This window comes from Sorex araneus, chromosome 6 (genome assembly GCF_027595985.1).
Source record: "Sorex araneus isolate mSorAra2 chromosome 6, mSorAra2.pri, whole genome shotgun sequence".
Taxonomy (NCBI): Eukaryota; Metazoa; Chordata; class Mammalia; order Eulipotyphla; family Soricidae; genus Sorex; species Sorex araneus.
In genome coordinates this window covers 159075623-159097724 of record NC_073307.1, presented here as the reverse complement: position 1 = coordinate 159097724, position 22102 = coordinate 159075623, and the positions used below count along the sequence as shown (strand labels likewise).

The following is a 22102-nucleotide window of genomic DNA, read 5'->3' as shown; positions in this document are numbered from 1 at the left end:
CCACCGTCTGCAGCGCCCTGCTCTCTGCGGCTGCAGGGCTGGTGACCTCACTGTCGGAGAGCTGGTACAACCTCCTGCTGGACATGCAGAATCGACTCAATAAGGTCATCAAAAGCGTGGGCAAGATCGAGCACTCCTTATATCCTTGCCAGAGATGTCCCTAGCCGGGAAGCGTGTCCTGCTGCTGAAAGCCGCCCTCCCTTTGGAAGGGGCTTGTCTGGACTTGGGGAACAAGCTTGATTTTTTTTTTTTTTTTTTTTTAATTTATGTGTTTTGCCACACCCAGCACTGCTTGGGGCTTGCTTCTGGCTCTGCACTCAGGTGTGCCTCTTGGGGACTCGAGCACCATCTCAGGTGCCAGAGATCTAACCTGGGTTGACTGTGTGCAAGGCCGGCGCCCTCCCCGCTGTACAGTCCTCCGACCTGGGAAGAGGCTTTTCTTTTTAAAAAAAAAAATTTTTTTTTTATTAGAAAATCGCTGTGATGTACAGTTACAAACTTATAAACTTTTGTGTTTGCATTTCACTCATACAGTGATCCCATCCCTCCACCAATGCCCATTCACCTCCACCAACCCCACCCTGCCTCTGGGGCAGGCCTTCCCTTTTGTTCTCTCTCCTTTTGGGTATTGTAGTTTGCAATAGAGGAACTGAGTGGCCTTCATGTTCAGGCTATAGTCTACTTTCAGTTCGCATCTTCCAACCCGAATGGGTCATCCCAGCATCGTCTACTTGGTGTTCCCTTCTCTGTCTGAGCTGCCTTTCCCCCCCAGCATGCGAGGCCAGTTCCCAAGCTGTGGGGCAGACCCCCTGGTCGGGAAGAGGCTGTTCTGATGGAATGGTTCCGGTTTGGTGCAGGAAAGTGCAGTGCCGCCCTGGTCACGTATTTACTATCAGCTCCAGCTGCTCCCTCTCGGAGCCACCCATGTCTGTTCCTGTGTCTGCTTCTGGGTCTCGGTCTCCTGATGGCGCCCGGCAGCCCATGCACGGGTCCACCCTTGGGTGCCTCCAGAGAGTTGGCTGGAGGCAGCCGTTTTCGAAGCCCCTCACCAGTGGGTCACCAGCAGCAGCTCCAGGGCAAGAAGGGAGTTCTGGGTGGCACCAGATCCAAATTCTGCTGGACTCCTGTTGATTAAGGGCGAGTTCGGGGAGTTCGGGGCCCTCCCAGGGAGATGGGTCATCACTTTTTATGAGGCCACATGTCCGGAGGAGACAGGCGGGGGCGGGGGCGGGGGCGGGGGGATTTGCTAACTGCCAAGTCCTTGGGGGGTGGACACCTTGTCTCAGTTAAGCTGTAAAGATGGAAGACGGACTCAGAGGAGCGGTCCCAGGAAACATCCTGCACTTCCTGCTCGACCCCAGTTGTCAGACGGGCAGCGTGGGGGGTAACCGCGTTCAGTGTCACTCTGCTGACGCAGTCTTCTGTTCCGGAGGGGCTGCAGCCCTCACCGCTGGGGTTGATTCCAGTGGTGCCGAGCCCTGGGTGCGAAGCCCGCGCTCCCTTGCCGTGGGGCTCTCTCTGGCCCCGTGACTGCCTAGTCTGTGTAGGAGCTAAGAACTGGCTCATTAAACTCCACAACGGTCCAGAAAGCAATGATTTGGGGATTTGGGCAGGGACTAGTTTCCTGTTCTCACCTTGCTGCCTGCTTCAGCTTACAGTCTTGGCAGAGGCAGGGGTGGCCGAGGGGAGGGGTAATTGTGAATAATGGCGCGTCCCTTAACTCACCTGCCACCTGGAGATCCTTCCACACCGAGCGCAAGACGGAGCCGGCCACCGGCTTCATCGATGGAGACTTGATTGAGAGTTTCTTGGATATCAGCCGTCCCAAGATGCAGGAGGTGGTGGCGAACCTACAGGTGAGCTCTACTCAGCTCTGACCCCGGCCTCAGGCAGGCCCATGGTAGGATGTACCGGGGCAGTGTCAGAACTCTGGGGTCTCCCTTCTTTATTATTATTATTATTATTATTATTATTATTATTATTATTATTATTATTATTATTTTGCTTTTTGGCAATGCACAGGGGTTACTCCTGGCTCATGCACTCAGGAATTACTCCTGGCGGTGCTCAGGGGACCCTGTGGGATGCTGGGAATTGAACCCGGGTTGGCCGCTTGCAAGGCAAACGCCCTACCCGCTGTGCTATCGCTCCAGCCCTGTGTTTCCCTTCTTGTACCTCACCTGACCCAGCTGAGGGGTCAGCCCTGTCCGAGGAACCGTTTTCCTCTAGTGCAAGAGCCCGAGTGGCGCGTCTGGCTTCCCGGCAGACCCGGGGGGCAGGGGGGCAGCGCTAGGATGGCGCTGAGAAGAGGCCATCTCGGCTTGGGTGTGGCGGGGGCTAGGGACGGGACGCCTCTGGGGCCCGTCTCGGGCCCGTGCTGATCCGTGTGCACACCCCAAGGCGCTGTGGGCGTTGGGTGAATGTGGGTCCCTCCCTCCTTGGTGTGCCCGCCCGGCCTCACGACACTGCTGTGCCTTGCAGTACGACGACGGCAGCGGGATGAAGCGCGAGGCCACTGCCGATGACCTGATCAAGGTGGTGGAGGAGCTCACGCGGATCCATTAGCCAAGGGCCAAGCGCCCCCGGCCCCCGGCCCCGCCTGAAGGCTTTGCCCGCCCGCTGTCCTCCCCCTCTGCCCTCGCGTCTTCGCCTTGGGAACCCTGTCCCTCCGCCACGGCCCCAGAAGCCACGGGGCACCTTTGTGAGAATGGGGGTTTCTTAGAACTAAAGCCAGTTCACCGGAGACCTGGCAGTGGGCTGACGGTGACATCCTTCCCCCTGGGGTTTGGTACCAGTCACGGGACTCCAGCTGTCCCCTCGGACCCCCGGCCTTATTGGTGTTGCCCGCCGCCCCCTTCCCGGGGAGGGCTGTGCTGCTCGGGCCGAAAGGAAGCTCTGGGTGTGAGTGTGTCCCGCTCTCGCACGGCCCGCCACTCTGTTTAGGCCGGGCTTGTGGGGAGACGGGGGGTCCGGGGGACGGGGGCGGGAGGGGTCGCTGTCTTTGAGGTGCGAGCTTCCTTATACTTTCTTCGATGGCCTCTGAGCGCTTTGGGGTCCGAGTGTAAAACCTGGGGATGGTAGATGAGCCCCAAGCCACAGCCTCTCTGTCTCTGGGGGAACTGCCTCCTTCCGAGGGAAGGAGGCGGAGGGCGTGAATTGGTTGTTAGTTTCTGAGTTTTACCAAATAAAGTAGACTCTAAGACGATCTCTTGCTTCCCGCTCTGTTTCCTGCGACTTCAGGCACTCGGCCAGGCTCCGTGGACTGTCCCTCCCTTGAGGCAGCTGTGCCCGTCACTGCATACTGCAGGCCTCTGCTTGCCTCCACACCGTTCGGGGGATCCCAAGGTTGAGGGGATTCGGGGTTTCTGAGATTTCAGCATCCCGACTCTCGTCGTGGTTGGATGCCACAGTGCCTCCACGGCGACCCGTGGGGGCCGGGCGCTGCAGGGCTGCTTCCCGGCAGTCACACACACACAGGCAGTGGCTGCCCAGTGGGTCCCCACACCTTGCTGCTCCCACACCTCCCGGCTACATGCACTTTGGACTCTTGCTTTTAATTTGGATTTTATTAAAATTTGTTATTAAGGCACCTGTGATCTACAAAATTATTCAGAGAAGAATTCTAGGCATGGGATGATCCAACACCAATAACACCCCTGGTGCCTTTCAGTCCACCAATGTAGCCAGGTTCTTCAGAGAAGCCTCTTCATTTCTGACAATTCAAACAATATTTTTTCCTTTTTGGGTCACACCCGGCGATGCACAGGGGTTACTCCTGGCTCTGCACTCAGGAATTACCCCTGTCGGTGCTCAGGGGACCCTATGGGATGCTGGGAATCGAACCTGGGTCGGCCACGTGCAAGGCAAACGCCCTTCCCGCTGTGCTACCACTCTAGCCCCTCCAACAATCTTTAGACAGATGCTGGGCTTTAGGGAGATACGAAGCATTTGGATCATTCTTAAGGAAATCTTTGGTTTGAAAGCGGAGGAAGGGGACACACGGGGTTTCCCCCCTCTGTCTGGGGGACAGAGTCCACTCTGGAGCTCGGTGTGCACCAGTGGCCAGTGGGAGTAGAGGCCGCTGTGGCGCAGCAGGGATCGTGGCCTCGGGGCCCCGTCTGGGCGCGGACTGGGCGCTCCCAGACCAGCCTGTGACACAGTGTTAGGGAAATTGTGGTTTCTGACTCCAGCTGTGGTTTTGAAAGCTCCGGGCTGACACAGCGAAGAGTAGGCGAGCATCTCTGCTGGGAGGGTCTCCTTGAGTGAGTCCTCGTCCCTGACCCACGTCTTGTGTTTCATGACTGACCAAAGTGCTTTCCTCCTGACTTCCTTGTTTTTGTTTTTGTTTTTTGCTTTTTGGGTCACACCCGATGATGCACAGGGGTCACTCCTGACTCTGCACTCAGGAATTACCCCTGGCGGTGCTCAGGGGATCATATGGGATGCTGCTACTCAAACCCGGGTCGGCCGCGTGCAGGGCAAACGCCCTACCCGCTATGCTATCACTCCAGCCCCATGACTTTTGTTTTTGAGGGCACTAAGGGATTTTTGAGAGAGGGGAGGATGAGTTTTTAAGAGAAAAGCAAAGACCACATCTCTCAAAATCCTCAACTTAAACTGGAATCTCCATGCTGGGGTCTGAATTCAAGGCCCATTTCAAATGGGAAAGGCCCGTGACCGGGCGGGGGGCTGCTTAACCCCAATGTGGGCTGAGTGTATTCACACTTGCACTCAGCAAGGGGGTGTTGACTCTCAGACACAGTCAGAAATTAAGACGGGGAGTGTTCTGATTCCTTCAGCAGTCTCAGACTCACCCCTACTTTCCATCCACTTTGGAAGCCTTTTCGTTGTTATTCCCTGTGATCTTGAATCACTTGGGACAAAATTCTGGCAATCTTTTGAAAACTGACATTCTCCCGCCCTCCACATCTCTTAAAAAAACCATTAATCTTAGGGGCTGGAGAGCGAGAACCATGGGTCGCACACCTGCCTTGCATGCGACTGACCTGCATTCAATCCCTGGCACCCCCATGTGGTCCCCTGAGATTGCTACTAGTGATCCCTGAACAGAGAGCTTGGAGTAAGCCCTGAGCTCAGCTGGGTGTAGCCTCCCAAACAGAAAACTCACTAATCGCCTCTGCACGGGTGGAAGGTCGTCTTTGGAACTTAGCTGCAGCCCTCTGGGATGGCTCCACCTGGGACCCACGCTCGAGGCCTCTGCGAGGGTCTTGGGGAGAAAAGGGAGAAGGACCGAGACCTCAGCACCGTCTGGAAGGATCGCAGACCAGAGGCTGCCTTTCTGCCACCGACATCTTGGGTCCTCTGTCCTTGGGAGAGGGTTCCTTTTGTTACAGAGAAGCCACAGAAACGGGAGGAAAACACTGAGGAACTGGAGTTAAGGGTTGTGCCCAAACCAGCCCTTAAAGAGGAGACGTCTCGCACAGGCTGCCCTCGGAGAGGCCTCCGAGTCAGACTCAGAAGACCAAATAAGAGCGTGGAAACCAAAGAAGGAAAGAAGCAAACGGTTGCTCAGAGCTAGGTGATGGTCATTAGGTCAAGGGAAATCACGGTAGGAATTTGCAGTCCCTTAAAAGAACCCGGAGCAAGGCTGGAGCAATAGCACAGCGAGGAGGGCATTTGCCTTGCACGCGGCTGACCCGGGTTCGATCCCCAGCATCCCATATGGTCCCCCGAACACTGCCAGGAGTAATTCCTGAGTGCAGACCCAGGAGTTTCCCCTGTGCGTTGCCGGGTGTGACCCAAAAAGCAAAAAACAAGACAAAACAAAAAACTCGGAGCTTCTAAGCATAGAAGGGGATTTGCAACTTTAAAAAAAAAATAAAACGGGTGGTTTGAGGGTTGGAATCTAAGTCCTCACATATGCCAGGCAGTGTCCTACACTAGCCATAACACCAGCCTTACAGGGGAATTTTCTTTAAGCACCAACTGAACCAAAGCTACAGGAGTGAGGCAGGGTAGGAAGTTCAGAATGGAGTCGCCCAGGTGTGCAGAAGTTGGGGAGAAGATATGCATAGTATAGGTGTGTAAAGGAAATTAGGGCTGGCGAGCTCAATGGGTTGAGTGCACACTTTGCCTGCAGGATCCCCTCCTCCCCCCCAAAAAATAAGACATTCCCCTGCCCTGCCAGGAAGATCCCCCAGGACCTGGGAACAACCCCTGAGCACTGCTACGTGTGACTCCCAAAACAAGCTTGTCAGAGAAGTATGTTAAAAATTGGTGGACGGGCTGGAGCCATAGCACAGCGGGGAGGGCATTTGCCTTGCACGCAGCCAACCCAGGTTTGATTCCCAGCATCCCATATGGGCCCCCGAGCAGCGCCAGGAGTAATTCCTGAGTGTGTGAGCCAGGAGTAACCCCTGAGCATCACCAGGTGTGACCCAAAAAGCAGGAAGAAAAAAAAAAATTCGTGGACAGCTTCTTGGGCAGGAAAGGATCACCCATTTGACCTTTAGTAGCGTCTATGTAGACTGGTAGGCAATAATTTTGTGTTTTTGTCTTTGTTTACTCAAGTAATAGAAGCACTTTATATATTTTTTAAAATTTATTCTTTTATTGAATCACCATGTGGAAAGTTGCAAAGCTTTTAGGTTTAAGGCCCAGTTATACAATGCTTGAACACCCATCCCTTCACCAGGAAGCACTTTATTTTTGGAAAATATTCAGAGCTGCGGCTGGAGCGATAGCACAGTGGGTAGGGTTGCACGCAGCCGACCCGGGTTCGATTCCCATATGGCCCCCCAAGCATGCACTCCTGAGTGCATGAGCCAGGAGTAACCCCTGTGTAATGCAAAAGAATTTAGAGCTCACCCCCTTCCCCCCACTTTTCTCTTGGCCACATCCTACAGTGCTTAGGGGTCATTCCTTGCACATTGCTGGGGGCGTGTGTGTGCTGACGGTGCGTGGGGCGCCTGCATGCAAAGCATGTGCTCCAGCCCTCTGAGCCTTCTCCTTGGCCCCTCAGGCTTCTGAGGAGGTGGACATTGAGGCTCTTTGTGTCCTCAGTGAGGAGAGCAGGAGGGGTGTGTGGGGGAAGAAGGTGCAGCGGGATGTTTGAGGTGAAACATGTTCTAGAGCGTTGGACACAAGGCCAGTTCTGGGACTCCTGGACTCTGAGCCAGGGCTTTGGGCTCAGAATGCCCATAATACGGGAAGTCGCTTTCATCTTACCCTTTGGGATGAGTTTTGCTAAGATTTTGTTTAAACCAGAAGATAGAAGCTAACAAGGTCGGAGAATGAGGCCCAACCATGACCATCTGCAAAAACAGCCCCCCATGCTCAGGGTAAGACAGTCAGCTTATGCTCAGTCACCAAAGCAATAAGGAAAGATACAGGGGCCGGAGAGGTAGTACAGTGAGTAGGGCGCTTTCTTGCAGACCGCTGATCTGGGTTCAATCCCCAGCAACACACAGAAGGGATTCCCTGGGCCCTGCCAGGAGTGATCCCTGAGTACGGAGCCAGAAATAAGCCCTGAGCACAGCTGGGGATGTGCCACCCCCAACCTCCAAAAACGGGGTGGGCTGGAGAGACAGTATAGCAGATAGGGTGCAAGGCACTTGCCTTGTATGTAGCCAACCCAGTTTAATTTCCAGCATCCCCTGTGGTCCCCCCAGACCCACATGGCATGATCCCTGAGTGCAGAGCCAGGGGTAACCCCTGAGCACCACTGGGTGTGGCCCAAAACAAACAGAACAAGAGCCAATCCATCCGAGGTCTTCTGTAAACCCGGGGTTAGGAGTTACAGATCGATCACAGGGTTGCACAAAGTCTAAGGAACCCTCGCTAGGCTGTGTGCATAAAAGTACAGTTGCCTTGCACGTGGCCGACCTGGGTTCGATTCCCAGCATCCCATAGGGTCCCCTGAGCACCGCCAGGAGTAATTCCTGAGTGCATGAGCCAGGAGTCACCCCTGTGCATCGCCAGGTGTGACCCAAAAAGAAAAAAAAAAAGTAGTGTCCAGAAACCAGGAGGGCAGAGCACAGGCCACGTTGGCACAGCCAGGTGCTTACTTGTGGCGGCCAGGGGACCTTGGTGACAGACTGAAGTAGCCAGGGGGAGGGCACCTACCTTAACAGCTCTGGTTCCCAGCCCACCACCCCAGGGAATGCTGAGTTCCTGAGCCGGGACATGTGTAGGAAGCTGTGCTCAGTGGGAGGTCGGATCTGGTCACTCTTTAACTGTCCCACTGTCCCATGACCTCGCTTCCCCCCACCCCCCACCTGCCCACCACCGCTTCCACGCGCCTGTTCTACCTACTTCACCTCCAGCTCCAGGCTGACCCCCTGCGGCTGCGACAAGACCCAGGGTCCCGGGTCCGGATCCCCACGTCCTCCTCCTCCCACCCTGGCATCGTGTGCTCCCGGCAGTCGAGCAGTGCCCGGGCGGCGGGTGCCCGATGCCAGCCCGCCTCCTTTCCTCCCCGGCCTCAGCCTGACGCCCGCAGCCTCCCTTTTGGAGGAAGCCCACGAGCAAACCCCGGCCGGGCCGGCGGGTGCGGGGCCCAGGGCGAGAAGCCCCGCCCCCAGGGGTCCCTGATCTTTGCCCCGTCCCAGGGCCCCGCGCCTCCCCCTGAGGCCACCGGCGGGAGCGCGGCGCAGCCTTTTGTGCGTCTCGCTCCGAGGTGCCAGAGACCCCCGGCCGTGCGCTCTAGGCCCCCCAGCCCCTCCTCTTGGCGTCTCCAGCTCCCCTGCTTGGCTCGACTTGCCAGCTCCAGGCTCGCTGGTTCGCTCCCTGCAGCGCCAGGAGGAGGGGCGAGGGCCGGCAGCCCCCTCCCCCGCGCGCGGCGCCGGAGCCCAGCCGAGCCGGGGGGACCCGCCGCCGCCGCCGCCGCCGCCGACGCCGCCGCCGCCGCCGTCGCCGTCGCCGGTCATGTGGGCCGGACTGTTCCTCGGGGCCGCCTGCGTCGCGCTCCTGCTGCCCGGGAGCCCGGCCCGCGGCTACCCCGCGAGGAAGCCGTCCGGGCACTTGGCGGCCGAGAGGTAAGCGCGCCGCGCCCCTCCCCTGCGCGGCTGCAGGGGCGCCCCGGGGCGCTGTCCGCGGGGTCGGGACAAAGGGCTGCGTGCGCGACGGGCGGCCCCCGTCCGATGCCCCTGCCTGGGGGGGGGGGCACTAACCCCGGCTGGGCCCTGGGGGGCGTGGGGGGGGACTTGTTCGAGTCGGCCCTGGGGCGCGGACCCCGGGCCAGGGGAGCTGGGGACGTGCCACCTGGTGCGGGACGTGCCTCCCGCTCTCCCCGGGCAATCCCCGGCCGCCCCGAGAGCCCCCCAGCTGGGGGCCGGCTGTGGGGGGGAGGTGTCTGCACGCGGGGGCCGCCGGGGTCCCCGGGGCTGTTTCGGTTTCCGCCCCGGGCTCCTCGCGCGGACGCCGCCTCCAGGGAGCCCGCCTCCCGGCCGGCCGGGCGCGCGTGTGTGCGCGATGCTCCGAGCGAGGGAACACGGTGTGAGCGGGCGGCCTGGCCGGCGGCCACGGGCCGGGGGGCGCGCGGGGGGCGCACACGTGCGTTCCGCAGCCCCCGCCCGCCCGTTCCTGCGGCGTCTCGGAGCCTTCCTGCCACCTGTCTCCCCCGTCCCGTCCCGGGAGCCGCGGCCGGCAGCCTCCCCGCGCCGCGCCTCCGCCCGCCCGCACCCTGCCAGGGGCGAAGGGGGAGACACCGGCCGCCAGCCCGCCCCGCCCCCGCCCCCGCCCGCCCCCAGGTCTGTGTGGACTGTGGAGCGGGAAAGCGCCTCCCCCCTCTGCCGGCGCGCCCCCCCCCCGTGTGCCCTGAGCTCCTGCGTCCAGGAATGCTTGGGACACTGGTCACCAACGGTCCCTCAAGACGGGGGTGAGCCCCCAACACTGGCTGCAGTGCCCCCACCCGCGTTCCTGGGTGCTCTCGGAGCTGCCTCATCTCCAGGGTATTCCCATCCACTCCTGACCCCCAGTGGTGGGAATGGGGGGGGATGCGCCATGGGAGAGGTGACCTTAATCCGTCACCCTGAGCAGGCTGGACTCCCCCGCCCCCACTCTGGCTTGCAAATCCCACCACTATCTGTGCTGCTCCCACTGTCCCCAGTCGCCCCCCACCTTTGCTCCCCTCCACTGATTCTGGGGAGCGGACCCTGAAGGCAGCCTCCTGGGGGGGTCCCCGAGTCTCCAGTGACTTGTCATGCTGTGTGGCTGTCACTCCTTGTTTGCTCAGTGCCCTTTGAAGGTGCTCACTGAGGCTTGATGATGGCTGAGCTGCCTTTTTTTTTTTTGGGGGGGTGGCATTGAGGGTATGACTCAGGGGCTGTTCCCAGTTCAGTGCTTGGGGTCCCTCCTGGGGTTGTCCACGTGCAACGCCCTGCCTTGGCCCTTGGCCTGTGCTGTCTCACCCAGCGCCCGGCCCCTTTGGTCCCCTGGATGCCGCCGGCCCCGGCCACTCTGCCCTCTCCACCTGAGTCTCCCTCCGCGGCCCTTCCCAGACACCTGCCACCTGCTCTGCTCTGGTCTGTCCAGGTGCTGGGGGAAGGGAACCCTCGGAGAGAGGCAGGCGACAGTCACGAATCATGAAATCAAGTCGTTCAGGGCCCGAGAGCTAGTCCAGGGGTTAAGGCACTTTGCTTTGCACGCCAGGTGGCCCCCAAATCCCCCAAAATAAAGTAATTCAGTGCCGGGACCGGAGTGAGAATACAGCGGGTGGGGCGTTTGCCTTGCATGCGGCTGACCTGGGTTCGATCCCCGGCATCCCACATGGTCCCTCGAGCGCAGCCAGGAGTGATTCCTGAGTGCAGAGCCAGGAGTAACCCCTGAGCATCGCTGGGTGTGACCTCAACCCTCTCCCCCCACCACAAGAAAAAGGGTAATTCAGTGCCCAGGAAGTAGATTGTGTCATGGAGAAGGGCCCAGGGGCTTGGCACTCCTGTCTTGCGAACAAGTCATGAGTTCAAATCACGCTCACTGGGTTGGTTCTAGCAGCTTTGCTACCTGAATTGCCTGACCGAGACCACTAATGATTTCCCACGGCCTGGTTGCCAGGGGCAACTAGGGAACTGTGCTGAGCGCGGGCAGGTGTGGGGCACCAGGCAGCACCCCTCGAAGCCCCCCCGCCGAGCACGCGTGCAGGCACCACCCCTGGCGGCACCTCGGTGAGCCCCGACACCTGCGGGCCGCCCGAGAGCCGGGAAGGGGCAGGTGTGAGACCCCCCCTTCACTGCAGCATGTCAGTAAGAGCAGCCAGGGAGGTGGGGGAGGAGGAACACATGAGCTCTCTGAGGAGGTGCCGGGCGTGAGGGGGGAGCTGGGGGAGCGGCTGAGGAAGCCCGTCTCCCCCAACTCTAGCCTGAGTTTGCTCCTGCCGTGGCCTTTCCTCGGCTCTGACTCCCCCCTCGGCCCCTGCTCCCACCATGCCTCATGCTGCCTCCAGATCAACCCTCCCTCTCTCCCTTACTCCTCCCTCCCCCCCTCCCTCCCTCCCTCCCTCCCTCCCTCCCTCCCTCTCCCTTCCTTCCTTCCTTCCTTCCTCCCTTCCCTCCCTTCCTCTTTTCCTTCTTCTTTCTTTCTTCTTTTTTTTTTCTTTTTGGGTCACACCTGGCGATGCACAGGGGTTACTCCTGGCTCTGCACTCAGGAATTACTCCTGGCGGTGCTCAGGGGACCCTATGGGATGCTGGGAATCGAACCCGGGTCGGCCGCGTGCAAGGCAAACGCCCTACCCGCTGTGCTATTGCTCCAGCCCCACCTCCTTTCCTTCTACCCATCTTCTCTCCTCCTTTTATTCCTTCTTTCATTTTCCCCTACGTTCCTCCTTTACTTCCTAACCTACCTCCCTTCCTCCCTTCCTTCCTTCCTTCCTTCCTTCCTTCCTTCCTTCCTTCCTTCCTTCCTTCCTTCCTTCCTTCCTTCCTTCCTTTCTCCCTCCCTTCCTTCCTTCCTTCCTTCCTTCCTTCCTTCCTTCCTTCCTTCCTTCCTTCCTTCCTTCCTTCCTTCTTTCCTTCCTTCCTTCCTCCCTCCTTCCCTCCCTCCCTCTCTCCTTCCCTCCCTCCCTCTCTCCTTCCTTTCGTCCTCCCTCCCTCCCTCCCTCCCTTCCTTCTTTCCTTCCTTCCTTCCTTCCTTCCTTCCTTCCTTCCTTCCTTCCTTCCTTCCTTCCTTCCTTCCTTCCTTCCCTCCCTCCCTCCTTCTTTCCTTCCTTCCCTCCATCTTTCCCTTCCTCCCTCTCTTCCTTCTCCCAAGCAGTGCTCATGAGGGCTACTGGGTCACCTGGTGGCAGGGCCCCACCCTCTCCAATCTCCCAGGCCCTGCCTGTGCCTAGCCTCGCCTCCCTCCCTCCCTCCCTCCCTTGCGGCCCCTCTCCCGGGACAGGGCCCAGCGTGGGCTCTCCTCTCTTGCAGACGCCGCCTGGGCCCCCACGTCTGCCTCTCGGCCTTCGGGAGCGGCTGCTGCCCCGGCTGGGCACCGTCGCTGGGCAGCGGGCACTGCACCCTCCGTAAGTGCCAGCTCCTGTGCTGGGCTGAGGGCTGGGGCGGGGCAGCCCCGCCCCCCCTCACCCCTCCATCTGCTCCCAGCTCTCTGCTCCTTTGGCTGTGGGAATGGCATCTGCGTCGCCCCCAACCTCTGCTCCTGCCAGCATGGAGAGCAAGGGGCCACGTGTCCAGGTAACGGGGGTCGCCGTGACACTGGGCCCTGGGCCGGTGGGGGGGGGATCCTGGCGTCCTGTGCTGCCTTCTCACCCCCCACAATGGAGGGGTTTTCAGTCCTGTTTCATTGATTTCCGGTTGGATCCCACCTACTTGGGTTCAGGGCTTGTTCCTGGCTCCGTGCGTAGGGGTCACTCCTGGCAGGGCTCGGGGGACCATCGGGGATTGAACCTGGGCCAGCTGCATGCAAGGCGAGTGCCCTGCCACCCGGACTGTCGCTCTGGCCCCTGGTTTGCGTTCTAGTGACGCCGCAGCCGCAGGCCCACCCGGGACTATGCAGTTCGTGCACAGAGAGCTGGCTTCTCCCCCGCCCTCCGCTCAACTTTGGCGGGTCCAGAAGGGGGGCTGGCCCCCCGGGGGGCTCGCTACCTGCTCACAGGGGTCCCTCCGTTCCAGAAGCCAGCGGACCTTGCGGGGAGTATGGCTGTGACCTCAGCTGCAACCACGGCGGCTGTCGGGAGGTGGCGAGGGTGTGCCCCGTGGGCTTCGCCATGACGGAGACGGTAGTTGGCATCCGGTGTACAGGTGAGGTGCCCGGGCACCGGCAGGGCCCTCGGGTGCTGCCACCCTGGGCCTTACTCGAGGAGGGGACCCCGCACGGCAGGGACAGAGCTCTCTGCACCCCCCGCCACCCCACCCACGGAGACTTGGCTCTGGATTAGCCCCTGGGACCCCACAGCCAGACCCCAGGCCAGCTCTGCCTCGTGGTGGCACCCCCAACCCATGCCCCGCGGGAATGAAGGTTCACAGGCCGGGCCCTCACCCCCGAGCCTTCTCTCTTCCAGGCCATTCCTGTAGGGTGCAGGCCACCGGCCACAAACTGGGGCCCGAAGTATGTCATGGCTCCCAGATGCAGGGGGGGACACTGGGGGCGGGTTGGTGCGGGTCAGTCACACGCGTGTGCTCAGCAGCTCGTCCCAGGACTGCTCCCTGGAAGTGCTCAGCCACCCCGGAAGGGGGCTCGGTCGGCCTTCCTGCCACCTCCCCTCTGCCCTGGGGTTTGGCTTTGATTTGCGGGGGGGGGCACACCTGTGTGGAGGCTATTGCTGGCTCCGTGATGAGGGGGCCTTCCTGAGGGTGGCGGGGGTCAGAGCCACGCGTCCCCCACGCCAAGCGCGTGCCCCCCAAAGCGTCTCACCACTCAGCTCCAGGTGCCACGGAGGGGCGCTCTCTGTGTGTTCGCTTCAAGAAAGTAGACTGGGGGCTGGAGCGATAGCACAGCGGGTAGGGCGTTTGCCTTGCACGCAGCCAACCCGGGTTCAAATCCCAGCATCCCATATGGTCCCCTGAGCACCGCCTGGAGTAATTCCTGAGTGCAGAGCCAGGAGTAATTCCTGAGTGCATCGCCAGGTGTGACCCAAAAAGCAAAAAAAACAAAACAAAACAAAAAACAAACAAACAAAAAAAGAAAGTAGACTGGGGGTGGGGGCTGTTGAGTGATTTGCTTGCTGAAAAGGGGTCCCCCCCACCCCGGCCTCTCCTTTTGGGGGCTCCCTCTGGCCTCTCCCTGCACGCCAGCCACATGCAGGGCCGGCTCTGCAGGGGTTTCTCTCCCCCGCAGACATCGACGAATGCCTGAGCTCCTCCTGCCAGGGGCAGTGCGTGAACACGGAGGGCGGCTTCGCGTGCGAGTGCGGGCTGGGCATGCGGCTGTCCGCCGACCGCCACAGCTGCCAAGGTGAGCGGCTGCCAGGGCCGCAGCCCGCCAGCCTGTCCCCACCACTCGCCGCCTTGCACCGTTGCCCTTTGGGGGACACGGTCCACATCCATACCTTCCTGGGGGGTGGCGCGGGGAAACTGAGGCCAGCGTGAAGCCGTCCCGGCAGGAGTGCGGAGTCAGGCTGATCCCCGGGTGCGTAGACTCAAGGGCCCTGGGAGTTAGAAACCGGGTCCTTAGGGTGACAGAGCTAGGGCAGGACAGAGCCAGTCAACCAGGGGTGGAAGTGGCGGCGGGGCTGATCGAGAGATTCGGGGAGCACTGAACAAAGGCAGGGGGATTCAGAGTGGGAGCCGGTCATTTGTTCATTCATGGTTTCCACCCGCCTCCAGCTGGGCCAGGCTCTGGAGAATCCCACTGGCAGTATGAAAAATTCTGTCGTCCCATGTTCTGTGGGGTGGGGAGGGAAATAACCAAGAGGTGAGGGTGAGGGGTGTGTTGTGCGGGCACGCAGGGAACAGTGCCAGCTTCCCGCCGTTCCAGACAACGGCGGGAGGAGGCTTTGAGAAAGGAGGCGCCGTCGGGACTGGGTGTTGAGGTATGAGTAGGAGTTTTCCAGCCAGATGAGGTGGATGTGCGTTCTAGACAGACAGAAGAACATGAGCGAAGTGGAGGCCCCCCCCCCCCGAGAGCATGGTGCACGCATGAGACAGCAAGAATTTAAGCCAGAGGGGCTGGAGCCATAGCACAGCAGTTAGGGTGCTTGCACTCAGTCGACCCAGGTTTGATCCCTGGCATCCCACAGGGCCCCCTGAGCACAACCAGGAGTAATTCCTTTTTTTTTTTTTTTTGCTTTTTGGGTCACACCCGGCGATGCACAGAGGTTACTCCTGGCTCTGCACTCAGGAATCACCCCTGGCGGTGCTCAGGGGACCATATGGGATGCTGGGAATCGAACCCGGGTCGGCCACGTGCAAGGCAAACGCCCTACCCGCTGTGCTATTGCTCCAGCCCCTCAGGAGTAATTCCTGAGTGCAGAGCCAGGAATAACCCCTGAACATCACCAGGTGTGACCCAAAAAGGAAAAAAAAGAATTTAAGCCAGAGGAAGACGAAAGGCAGGGAAAGAGGTGGGAAAGGCAGCGAACGGCACTGCAGACACTTACGGGAGCCCGGCTGGGTGCTTAAAGCAGAGTGGCCCGAGCAAAGATGACTCAGCAACCTGGGGTCCAAGAAACAGCCAAGGTGCTGATTCCCCGAGGTGCTGAGTGGACATGGTGATCAGAGTGAGGCGAGGGCCCCAGGCGCCCTCGTACTCCTCGCAGACTCGGTCCCTTCCAGACACAGACGAATGCCTGGGGACCCCCTGTGAGCAGAGGTGTAAGAACAGCTTCGGGAGCTACCGCTGCTCCTGCCGGACCGGCTTCCATCTCCACGGCAACCGGCACTCCTGCCTAGGTAAGGGTGGGCGTGCTGCTGTGCTCCGCAGGGCAGGGCAGGGCGAGGCGGGGGAGAAGGGCTTGGGCCTCCCTTGCCCTGAAGCCCCGAGTGCTGGAGTCTGCTGAGAGCCTGCCTTGGCCGTGGCCAGGGTTGGCGTGGCCCCTCCAGGGAGCCCCCGGCCGGGGCTTTTCCTGGCGAGTGCCCCTTTCATCCTGTTGTTTCTCTCCCGTCCTTCTCCCAGATTCACCCCAAGGATTCCTCTCTGCTCACCCATTTTCTTGGCTGCTTTGCTCCCCTGGGTAAATAAAGCACGTTATGTCTTGGTTCCTCTGGTTTGGAAGGAGACCCCTGTCCTCTTAGTCATTAGCAGACATTTTCAGAGAGGGGTTGGCCTGTCCTGCCCTGAGCTTGTTGGCTCCTGGGGTGAAGGTGAGGTCCCGTGGGTCCACGAGAGACCTTGTTCTGGTGGAGTGAGGTCTGCCCCGAGCCCAGCTTCAGCCCCTTTGTGACTCTTGTGACTTTTCTGGAGGAGCCACTTTACCCCCTCCTCCTGCAGACGCATTGACAGGGTAAGGTTTGGAGGTTCCCAGCAGGGATCCTCCCACCTGCCCACAGAGCCCTTGCTGGAGAGTGTGGGGTGGGTGGCGGAGGCTCCTGGCCCTTTGGACGAAGGGACGGGCGGGACAGTGGGCAGCAGCAAAGCTCTCCTGCAGATGTCAACGAGTGTCGGAGGCCGCTAGAGAGACGAGTCTGCCATCATTCCTGCCATAACACCGTGGGCAGCTTCCTGTGCACATGCAGGCCAGGCTACAGGCTCCGTGCTGACCGCGTGTCCTGCGAAGGTGAGTCGCCAGCCCTAGCTCTCGCAGCCCCGACGCCTGGTCTTTGGCCATCTCCAGTGATAACCCCGCACCCCCACTCCCGGCTCTTCCCTAGGTCCCGCCCTGCAAGTACCGGACCCCTCCCACAGGCTCCAGGCCCCTTCCCCTCCCACACTAACCCCGCCCTCCCACTCTCCGCCCTGCCCTAGGCCACGCCCTGCAAGACCAGGTCCCGCCCACAGGCTCCAGGCCCCTCCCTCTCCAGTATTAACCCCGCCCTCCCATTCCCGGCCCTGCCCCAGGCCCCGCCCTGCAAGACAAGGCCCCACCCACAGGCTTCAGGCTCAACCCTGCCCTCCCACTCTGCTCTGCCCCAGGCCCGCCCTTCAAGACCAGGCCCCGCCCACAGGCTCCAGGCCCCTCCCCCTCCAGCACTAACCCCGCCCTCCCACTCTCTGTCCTGCCGTAGGCCACGCCCTGCAAGACCAGGTCCCGCCCACAGGCTCCAGGCCTCTCCCCCTCCAGCACTAACCCCGCCCTCCCACTACTGGCCCTGCCCCAAGCCCCGCCCTGCAAGACAAGACCCCTCCCACAGGCTTCAGGCTCAACCCTGCCCTCCCACTCTGCTCTGCCCCAGGCCCCACCCTTCACGACCAGGTCCCGCCCACAGGCTCCAGGCCCCTCCCTCTCCAGCACTCACCCCGCCCTCCCACTACTGGCCCTGCCCCAGGCTCCGCCCTGCAAGACAAGGCCCTGCCCACAGGCTTCAGGCTCAACCCTGCCCTCCCACTCTGCTCTGCCCCAGGCCCCACCCTTCAAGACCAGGTCCCGCCCAGAGACTCCAGGCCCCTCCCTCTCTAGCACTAACCCCGCCCTCCCACTCTGCCCTGCCCTAGGCCACGCCCTGCAAGACCAGGTCCCGCCCACAGACTCCAGGCCCCTCCCCCTCCAGCACTAACCCCGCCCTCCCGCTCTCTTCCCGGCCCCAGGCTGGGCCCTCCAAGTACAAGACCCCGTTCACTGGGGGATCCAGGCCCCCTCCCTCCCCAGAGTCAACCCCACCCATCTGGCACCAGGTCCCGCCCTCCTGCTGCTTTTTCAGCTCATTTATTTCCAACACATTTCTCCAGAGCTTTTTTATTTCACCTTTCCCCCAAAGTAGTAAAAGCGAAAAAGAACCTCCCCAAAGCAAATAATCGCGTAGCAGGAGACCTCGGCCTCTTGGTGACCGGGTTCCCAGGGGCCCCGACTGCCCTGTCGTGCTCCGCCCCTGAGCCTGTGAACATGTGGAACGTCCTGTGAAACACTGAAGGTGGCCAGCCTGTCCACGGCGAGTTTTCCTGCCGTAATCTCCTCGGGGCTGGGCAGCTGCGCGCTCCTGGCCCCGCCTGCCCCTCTGCCCACGTCTCACTGGGATCTTCAATTTTATGCTGCGTGTTTCAAACCCTTCCTCTCTTTCGGACTGTGGGGCAGCCGTGACCCTCTGCCTGCAAATGCCCTTTCCTGTTCTGAAGTATGTGAGCGTGTGAATGTGAGTGTATGGGTGTGTGTGAGTGTGTGTGTGTGTGTGAGTGTGTGAATGTATGTGGTAGTTTGTGTGTGTGTGTCCATGTGGAGGGGGGTGAGCATATGAATGTGTGTGAGAATGTGCTAGAGTGTGTGTGTGAGTGTGGCTGGTAGCGTGTGTGAAGGTGTGTATGTGGTCGTGTGTGTACGCGTGAGTGAGTGTGTATGAGTGACTGGTACTGTAGGAGTATGTATGCCAGTGTGTGTGAGTATGCGAGTGTGGTACTGCGTGTGTGAGTACGTGTGTGTGCATCTATGGGAGGATGCATGAGAGTGTGAGCGTGACTGTGTGAGTTTGTGCCATCGCTTGCTGTGGAGCCAGAGAGGGTCCCGGGCTGATTCCCCGTCCTGACCCTTCTCACCTCTTCCCAGGGGGCGGAGATCTCTCTCCCCTTTGGTCAGGACGGAGCCATGGGGGGGAGGAGGCCTGCCTGGCTCGGGAGCACTTGGCTGCAGGGAGAGGGCGTCAGCAGCTGTTTACTGGAGGGGTGCAGAAATCTGAGCCCTCGGGCTCAGCGGGGGCCCTGCCGCTGCCCTGCAGAGAACCCCTGCTTCCCTTTCAGCCTTCCCCCAGGCCGTGCTGGCACCCTCGGCCATCCTGCAGCCCTTGGAACGTCCACCCCCGATGCCGCTGCTCCCTGAGGCCGGCCGGCCCCCCCTCTCCCCTGGACACAGCCCGCCTTCAGGGGCCCCAGGGCCTCCGGCTGGAGTCGGCACCACCCGCCTGCCCTCGCCCACACCCGCCCCAGCTGCATCCTTGCCTCCTGCCCCTGGCCAGCTGCCGTCCACTCCCACGGCCTCCCCGCTGGGGACCCTCCCGCCCCCCTCGGTACTCTCGGAGAAGGCGGTCTCGGCCCCGTCCTTGCCCGGGGGGCCTGCGGCCACACCGCTGGCCCCGATGCCCTCTGCCTGCTGGCACCTGGGGGCCGAGTACGCGTCCGGGAGCCGCTGGACGCAGCCAGGGTGTTGGCAGTGCTGCTGCGAGGTGGGTGTCGGGGCCCCGGGTGGCCTGGCCTGGCGTCTGGGCCTGGGCCTGGCCGGAACTCCCGCTTCTGCTTCCAGGACGGGGAGGTGACCTGCGACAGGGTGATCTGTGACGCCGTGTGTTCCCACCCTGTTCCCCCCCGAGATGGGAGCTGCTGCCCGTCCTGTGCAGGTAGGCGCTGGTCAGCAGCAGGCCGGTGGCCTTGCCCCTTCCTCATCACCGCTGGCCCTTCTGGAGCTGAGAGTCTGCTCGCAGGAGCCTTGCACCCCACCCCACCCCACTCCTGGTTCTGCACTCAGAAATTTTTTAAAAATTATTTTTGGGTCACGCCAGCAATGCACAGGGGTTACTCCTGGCTTTGCACTCAGGAATTACTCAGGAATTGCTCCTGGCAGTTCTCAGGTGACCGTATGGGATGCTGGGAATCGGACCCCAGTCAGCTGGGTACCAGGCAAACTCCCTACCCGCTGTACTATCGCTCCAGCCGCTGCACTCAGAGATTTTTCCTGGCAGTGCTCAGGGGCCCATATGGGATGCCAGGGACCAAACCTGGGTTGGCCGCGTGCAAGGTGGGCGCCCTGTCTGCTGTGCTATCACTCTGGCCCCCTCTTTTTTGTTGTTATTTAAACAACACTGGCGGTGCTCAGGGCTTACTCCTGGCTCTGTGCTCAGGAATACTCCTGGTACTGCTCAGTGATCATTCCTGGAGGGACTTGGGGGACTGTATGTGGTTCTGGGGATTGAACTGGGATAGCCATGTGCAAGGCAAGTGCCTTACCTGTTGTACCGCCTGCCCCCCCCCGACTGTGATATAGACTGTTACAAGGCTATTCATAATTGGGGTTCATATATAAAATGTTCCAACATCCATCCCTCCACCAGTGCACATTTCCTACCACCAGTGTTCCCAGTTTCTCTCCTACCTCCACACCCCACCCGCAAGCTCCCTTCAGCCTGCCTCTATGGTAGGCACTTCTCTCTCTCTCTCTCTCTCTCTCTCTCTCTCTCTCTCTCTCTCAGCATTATGGTTTGCAATACAGGTACTAAGAGGTCATCGAATTTGTTCAGGGTGTTCAGTATTTTTATTGGGAAGGTACAGCTGACAGATGAATAGTTTCTTTTTCTTTGCTTTTTGGATCACACCCAGCGATGCTCAGGGGTGACTCCTGGCTCTGCACTCAGGAATTACTCCTGGCAGTGTTCGGGGGACCCTATGGGATTCTGGGAATCAAACCGGGGTCAGCTGCATGCAAGGCAAATGCCCCACCCGCTGTGCTATTACTCCAGCCCCTGAATATATTTTTTAACTGAGTGGCAGCTTTGGGGTGTGGACCTGACTGCCAGGGCTTCCAGAAGTACAGGCAAGTGGGGGGAGGTAGCCTATCCCAACCCCGAGAAAGCCTGGAGATTTCAGTCACAAAACCTGCATACCTGGGGCTGGAGCGATAGCACAGCGGGTAGGGCGTTTGCCTTGCACGCGGCCGACCCGGGTTCGAGTCCCAGCATCCCATATGGTCCCCTGAGCACCACCAGGGGTGATTCCTGAGTGCATGAGCCAGGAGTGACTCCTGTGCATCGCCGGGTGTGACCCAAAAAGCAAAAAAAAAAAAAAAAAAACCTGCACACCTGCATTTTCAGCAGATTATCTCACTGGGGTTTGCCCCGAGATGGTGGAATCTGACCGGGGCATAGCAGCAAGTTTGGACTGTGGGAGCAAGCGGCTCCTGGAGGTTCTGTTTGGGTGGGCACTGGGCCAAACCCACCCCACCTCCAATGTCCCCTTGATATTCAGCCTTGCACGGGTCTGAGAATATTTACACAGCTTTTTTGAGCTCTTTCATCACTCTGCATTTTGAATCTCTGAGGATCCTCTGAAAGCAGTTTCTCGCTCGGTAGCTGGAGTGGGGGTGCCGAGTGCCCACATTTCTATGTCATCTCTAATTCTCACGCTCAGGCACAGGAGTATGGTAACTGGTTCCTCTGCGGGAACAGTTAATAGCTATTAAGAACTTTAATAGCTCTGTAGCTTCCTGGCTGGCCCCAAGAGGCACAGGGACACAGCTAATCCTTGGGGTCTTGCAAATAAATTGGCAAAATGTGACTCCTGGGGGCCAGCAGCCCCAGGTGAACAAACTTTTCCTTGGGGCTAGAGTGAGAGTCCGGTGTGTAGGGTGTTTGCCTTACAAGGGACTGACTGGGTTCCATCCCTGACATCCCAAGTGGTCCCTCGAGTCTGCCAGGAGGAATTCCTGAGCTCAGAGCCGGGACTAAGCCCCGAGGACTGTTGGATGTGGCCCCAAACAAAGCAAACAAACAGAAACTTTCCTAGAAGGCCAGGAGTCGGTCGGCAGGCAGGCGGCTGTGTCCCTAGCATGTGCCCTGCCCGGGTTTGATCCGCAGCATCCCTTGGTCCACGGGGTGCGGCCTTAGCGCTGCAGGGGGAGTCAGGGAACCCCTGCACGCAGGCCCCAGGGCAACACCCCCTCCTGGGGGTTTTGCATCAAATCACTGACCTGTTGGGAGAAAATCGCAAATGGGGTTTCGGGCCTCCTGATCACACATGGGACCCCCGAAACAATGCCACCACGATGCCAAGGCCCTCAGGAGTGTTCCTGAGCAGCTGCTCAGAGGGCCCGTGGCAATGCTTAGCCTGGTTTCGCGGGCCGGATGGTCCAGTGCTCCTGCCCAGATGGTGCTACTTGGGCCCAGCAGGGCTGGGAACAACCAGGACTCCACCCAACAGTGCTCAGGGTGCCAGGCCTCTGCCAGTGGTTGGCCTTTGAAGCCTTGTGCTTGCCAGGCTTGTGCCCCGGATCTGGGAACTCTCTCTGCTCCTGCAGTGATTTTTCTTTCCTTTTGGGGGTGTGTGTGGGAGGGAGCCGGGGGTCACTTCTAGCTCATTGCTGCAGTGCCCGTCCTGAGGTGCTCCTGGGGCTGGAGGTGCCGGGGCCTGAACCGGAGGCC

General features: G+C 60.2%; 2 protein-coding genes across 2 annotated transcripts in view; both read left to right on the top strand.

The window, feature by feature from the left end:
* The window catches only part of DDB1 (damage specific DNA binding protein 1), a 36958-nt gene extending 33753 nt beyond the window's left edge, over positions 1-3205 (top strand). Inside the window, exons 25-26 of the mRNA XM_055141011.1 lie at positions 37-1856; positions 2482-3205. Of these exons, the coding sequence (XP_054996986.1) occupies positions 37-164 (128 nt within the window). The 3' untranslated portion in view covers positions 165-1856; positions 2482-3205. The remainder of the gene's footprint in view (positions 1-36; positions 1857-2481) is intronic.
* A 5681-nt stretch (positions 3206-8886) lies between these two features.
* Positions 8887-22102, top strand: part of VWCE (von Willebrand factor C and EGF domains) — a 28761-nt gene continuing 15545 nt past the window's right edge. The window contains exons 1-9 of the mRNA XM_055142992.1: positions 8887-8996; positions 12365-12459; positions 12539-12628; positions 13067-13195; positions 14232-14348; positions 15668-15784; positions 16480-16608; positions 18717-19138; positions 19216-19309. Of these exons, the coding sequence (XP_054998967.1) occupies positions 8887-8996; positions 12365-12459; positions 12539-12628; positions 13067-13195; positions 14232-14348; positions 15668-15784; positions 16480-16608; positions 18717-19138; positions 19216-19309 (1303 nt within the window). The remainder of the gene's footprint in view (positions 8997-12364; positions 12460-12538; positions 12629-13066; positions 13196-14231; positions 14349-15667; positions 15785-16479; positions 16609-18716; positions 19139-19215; positions 19310-22102) is intronic.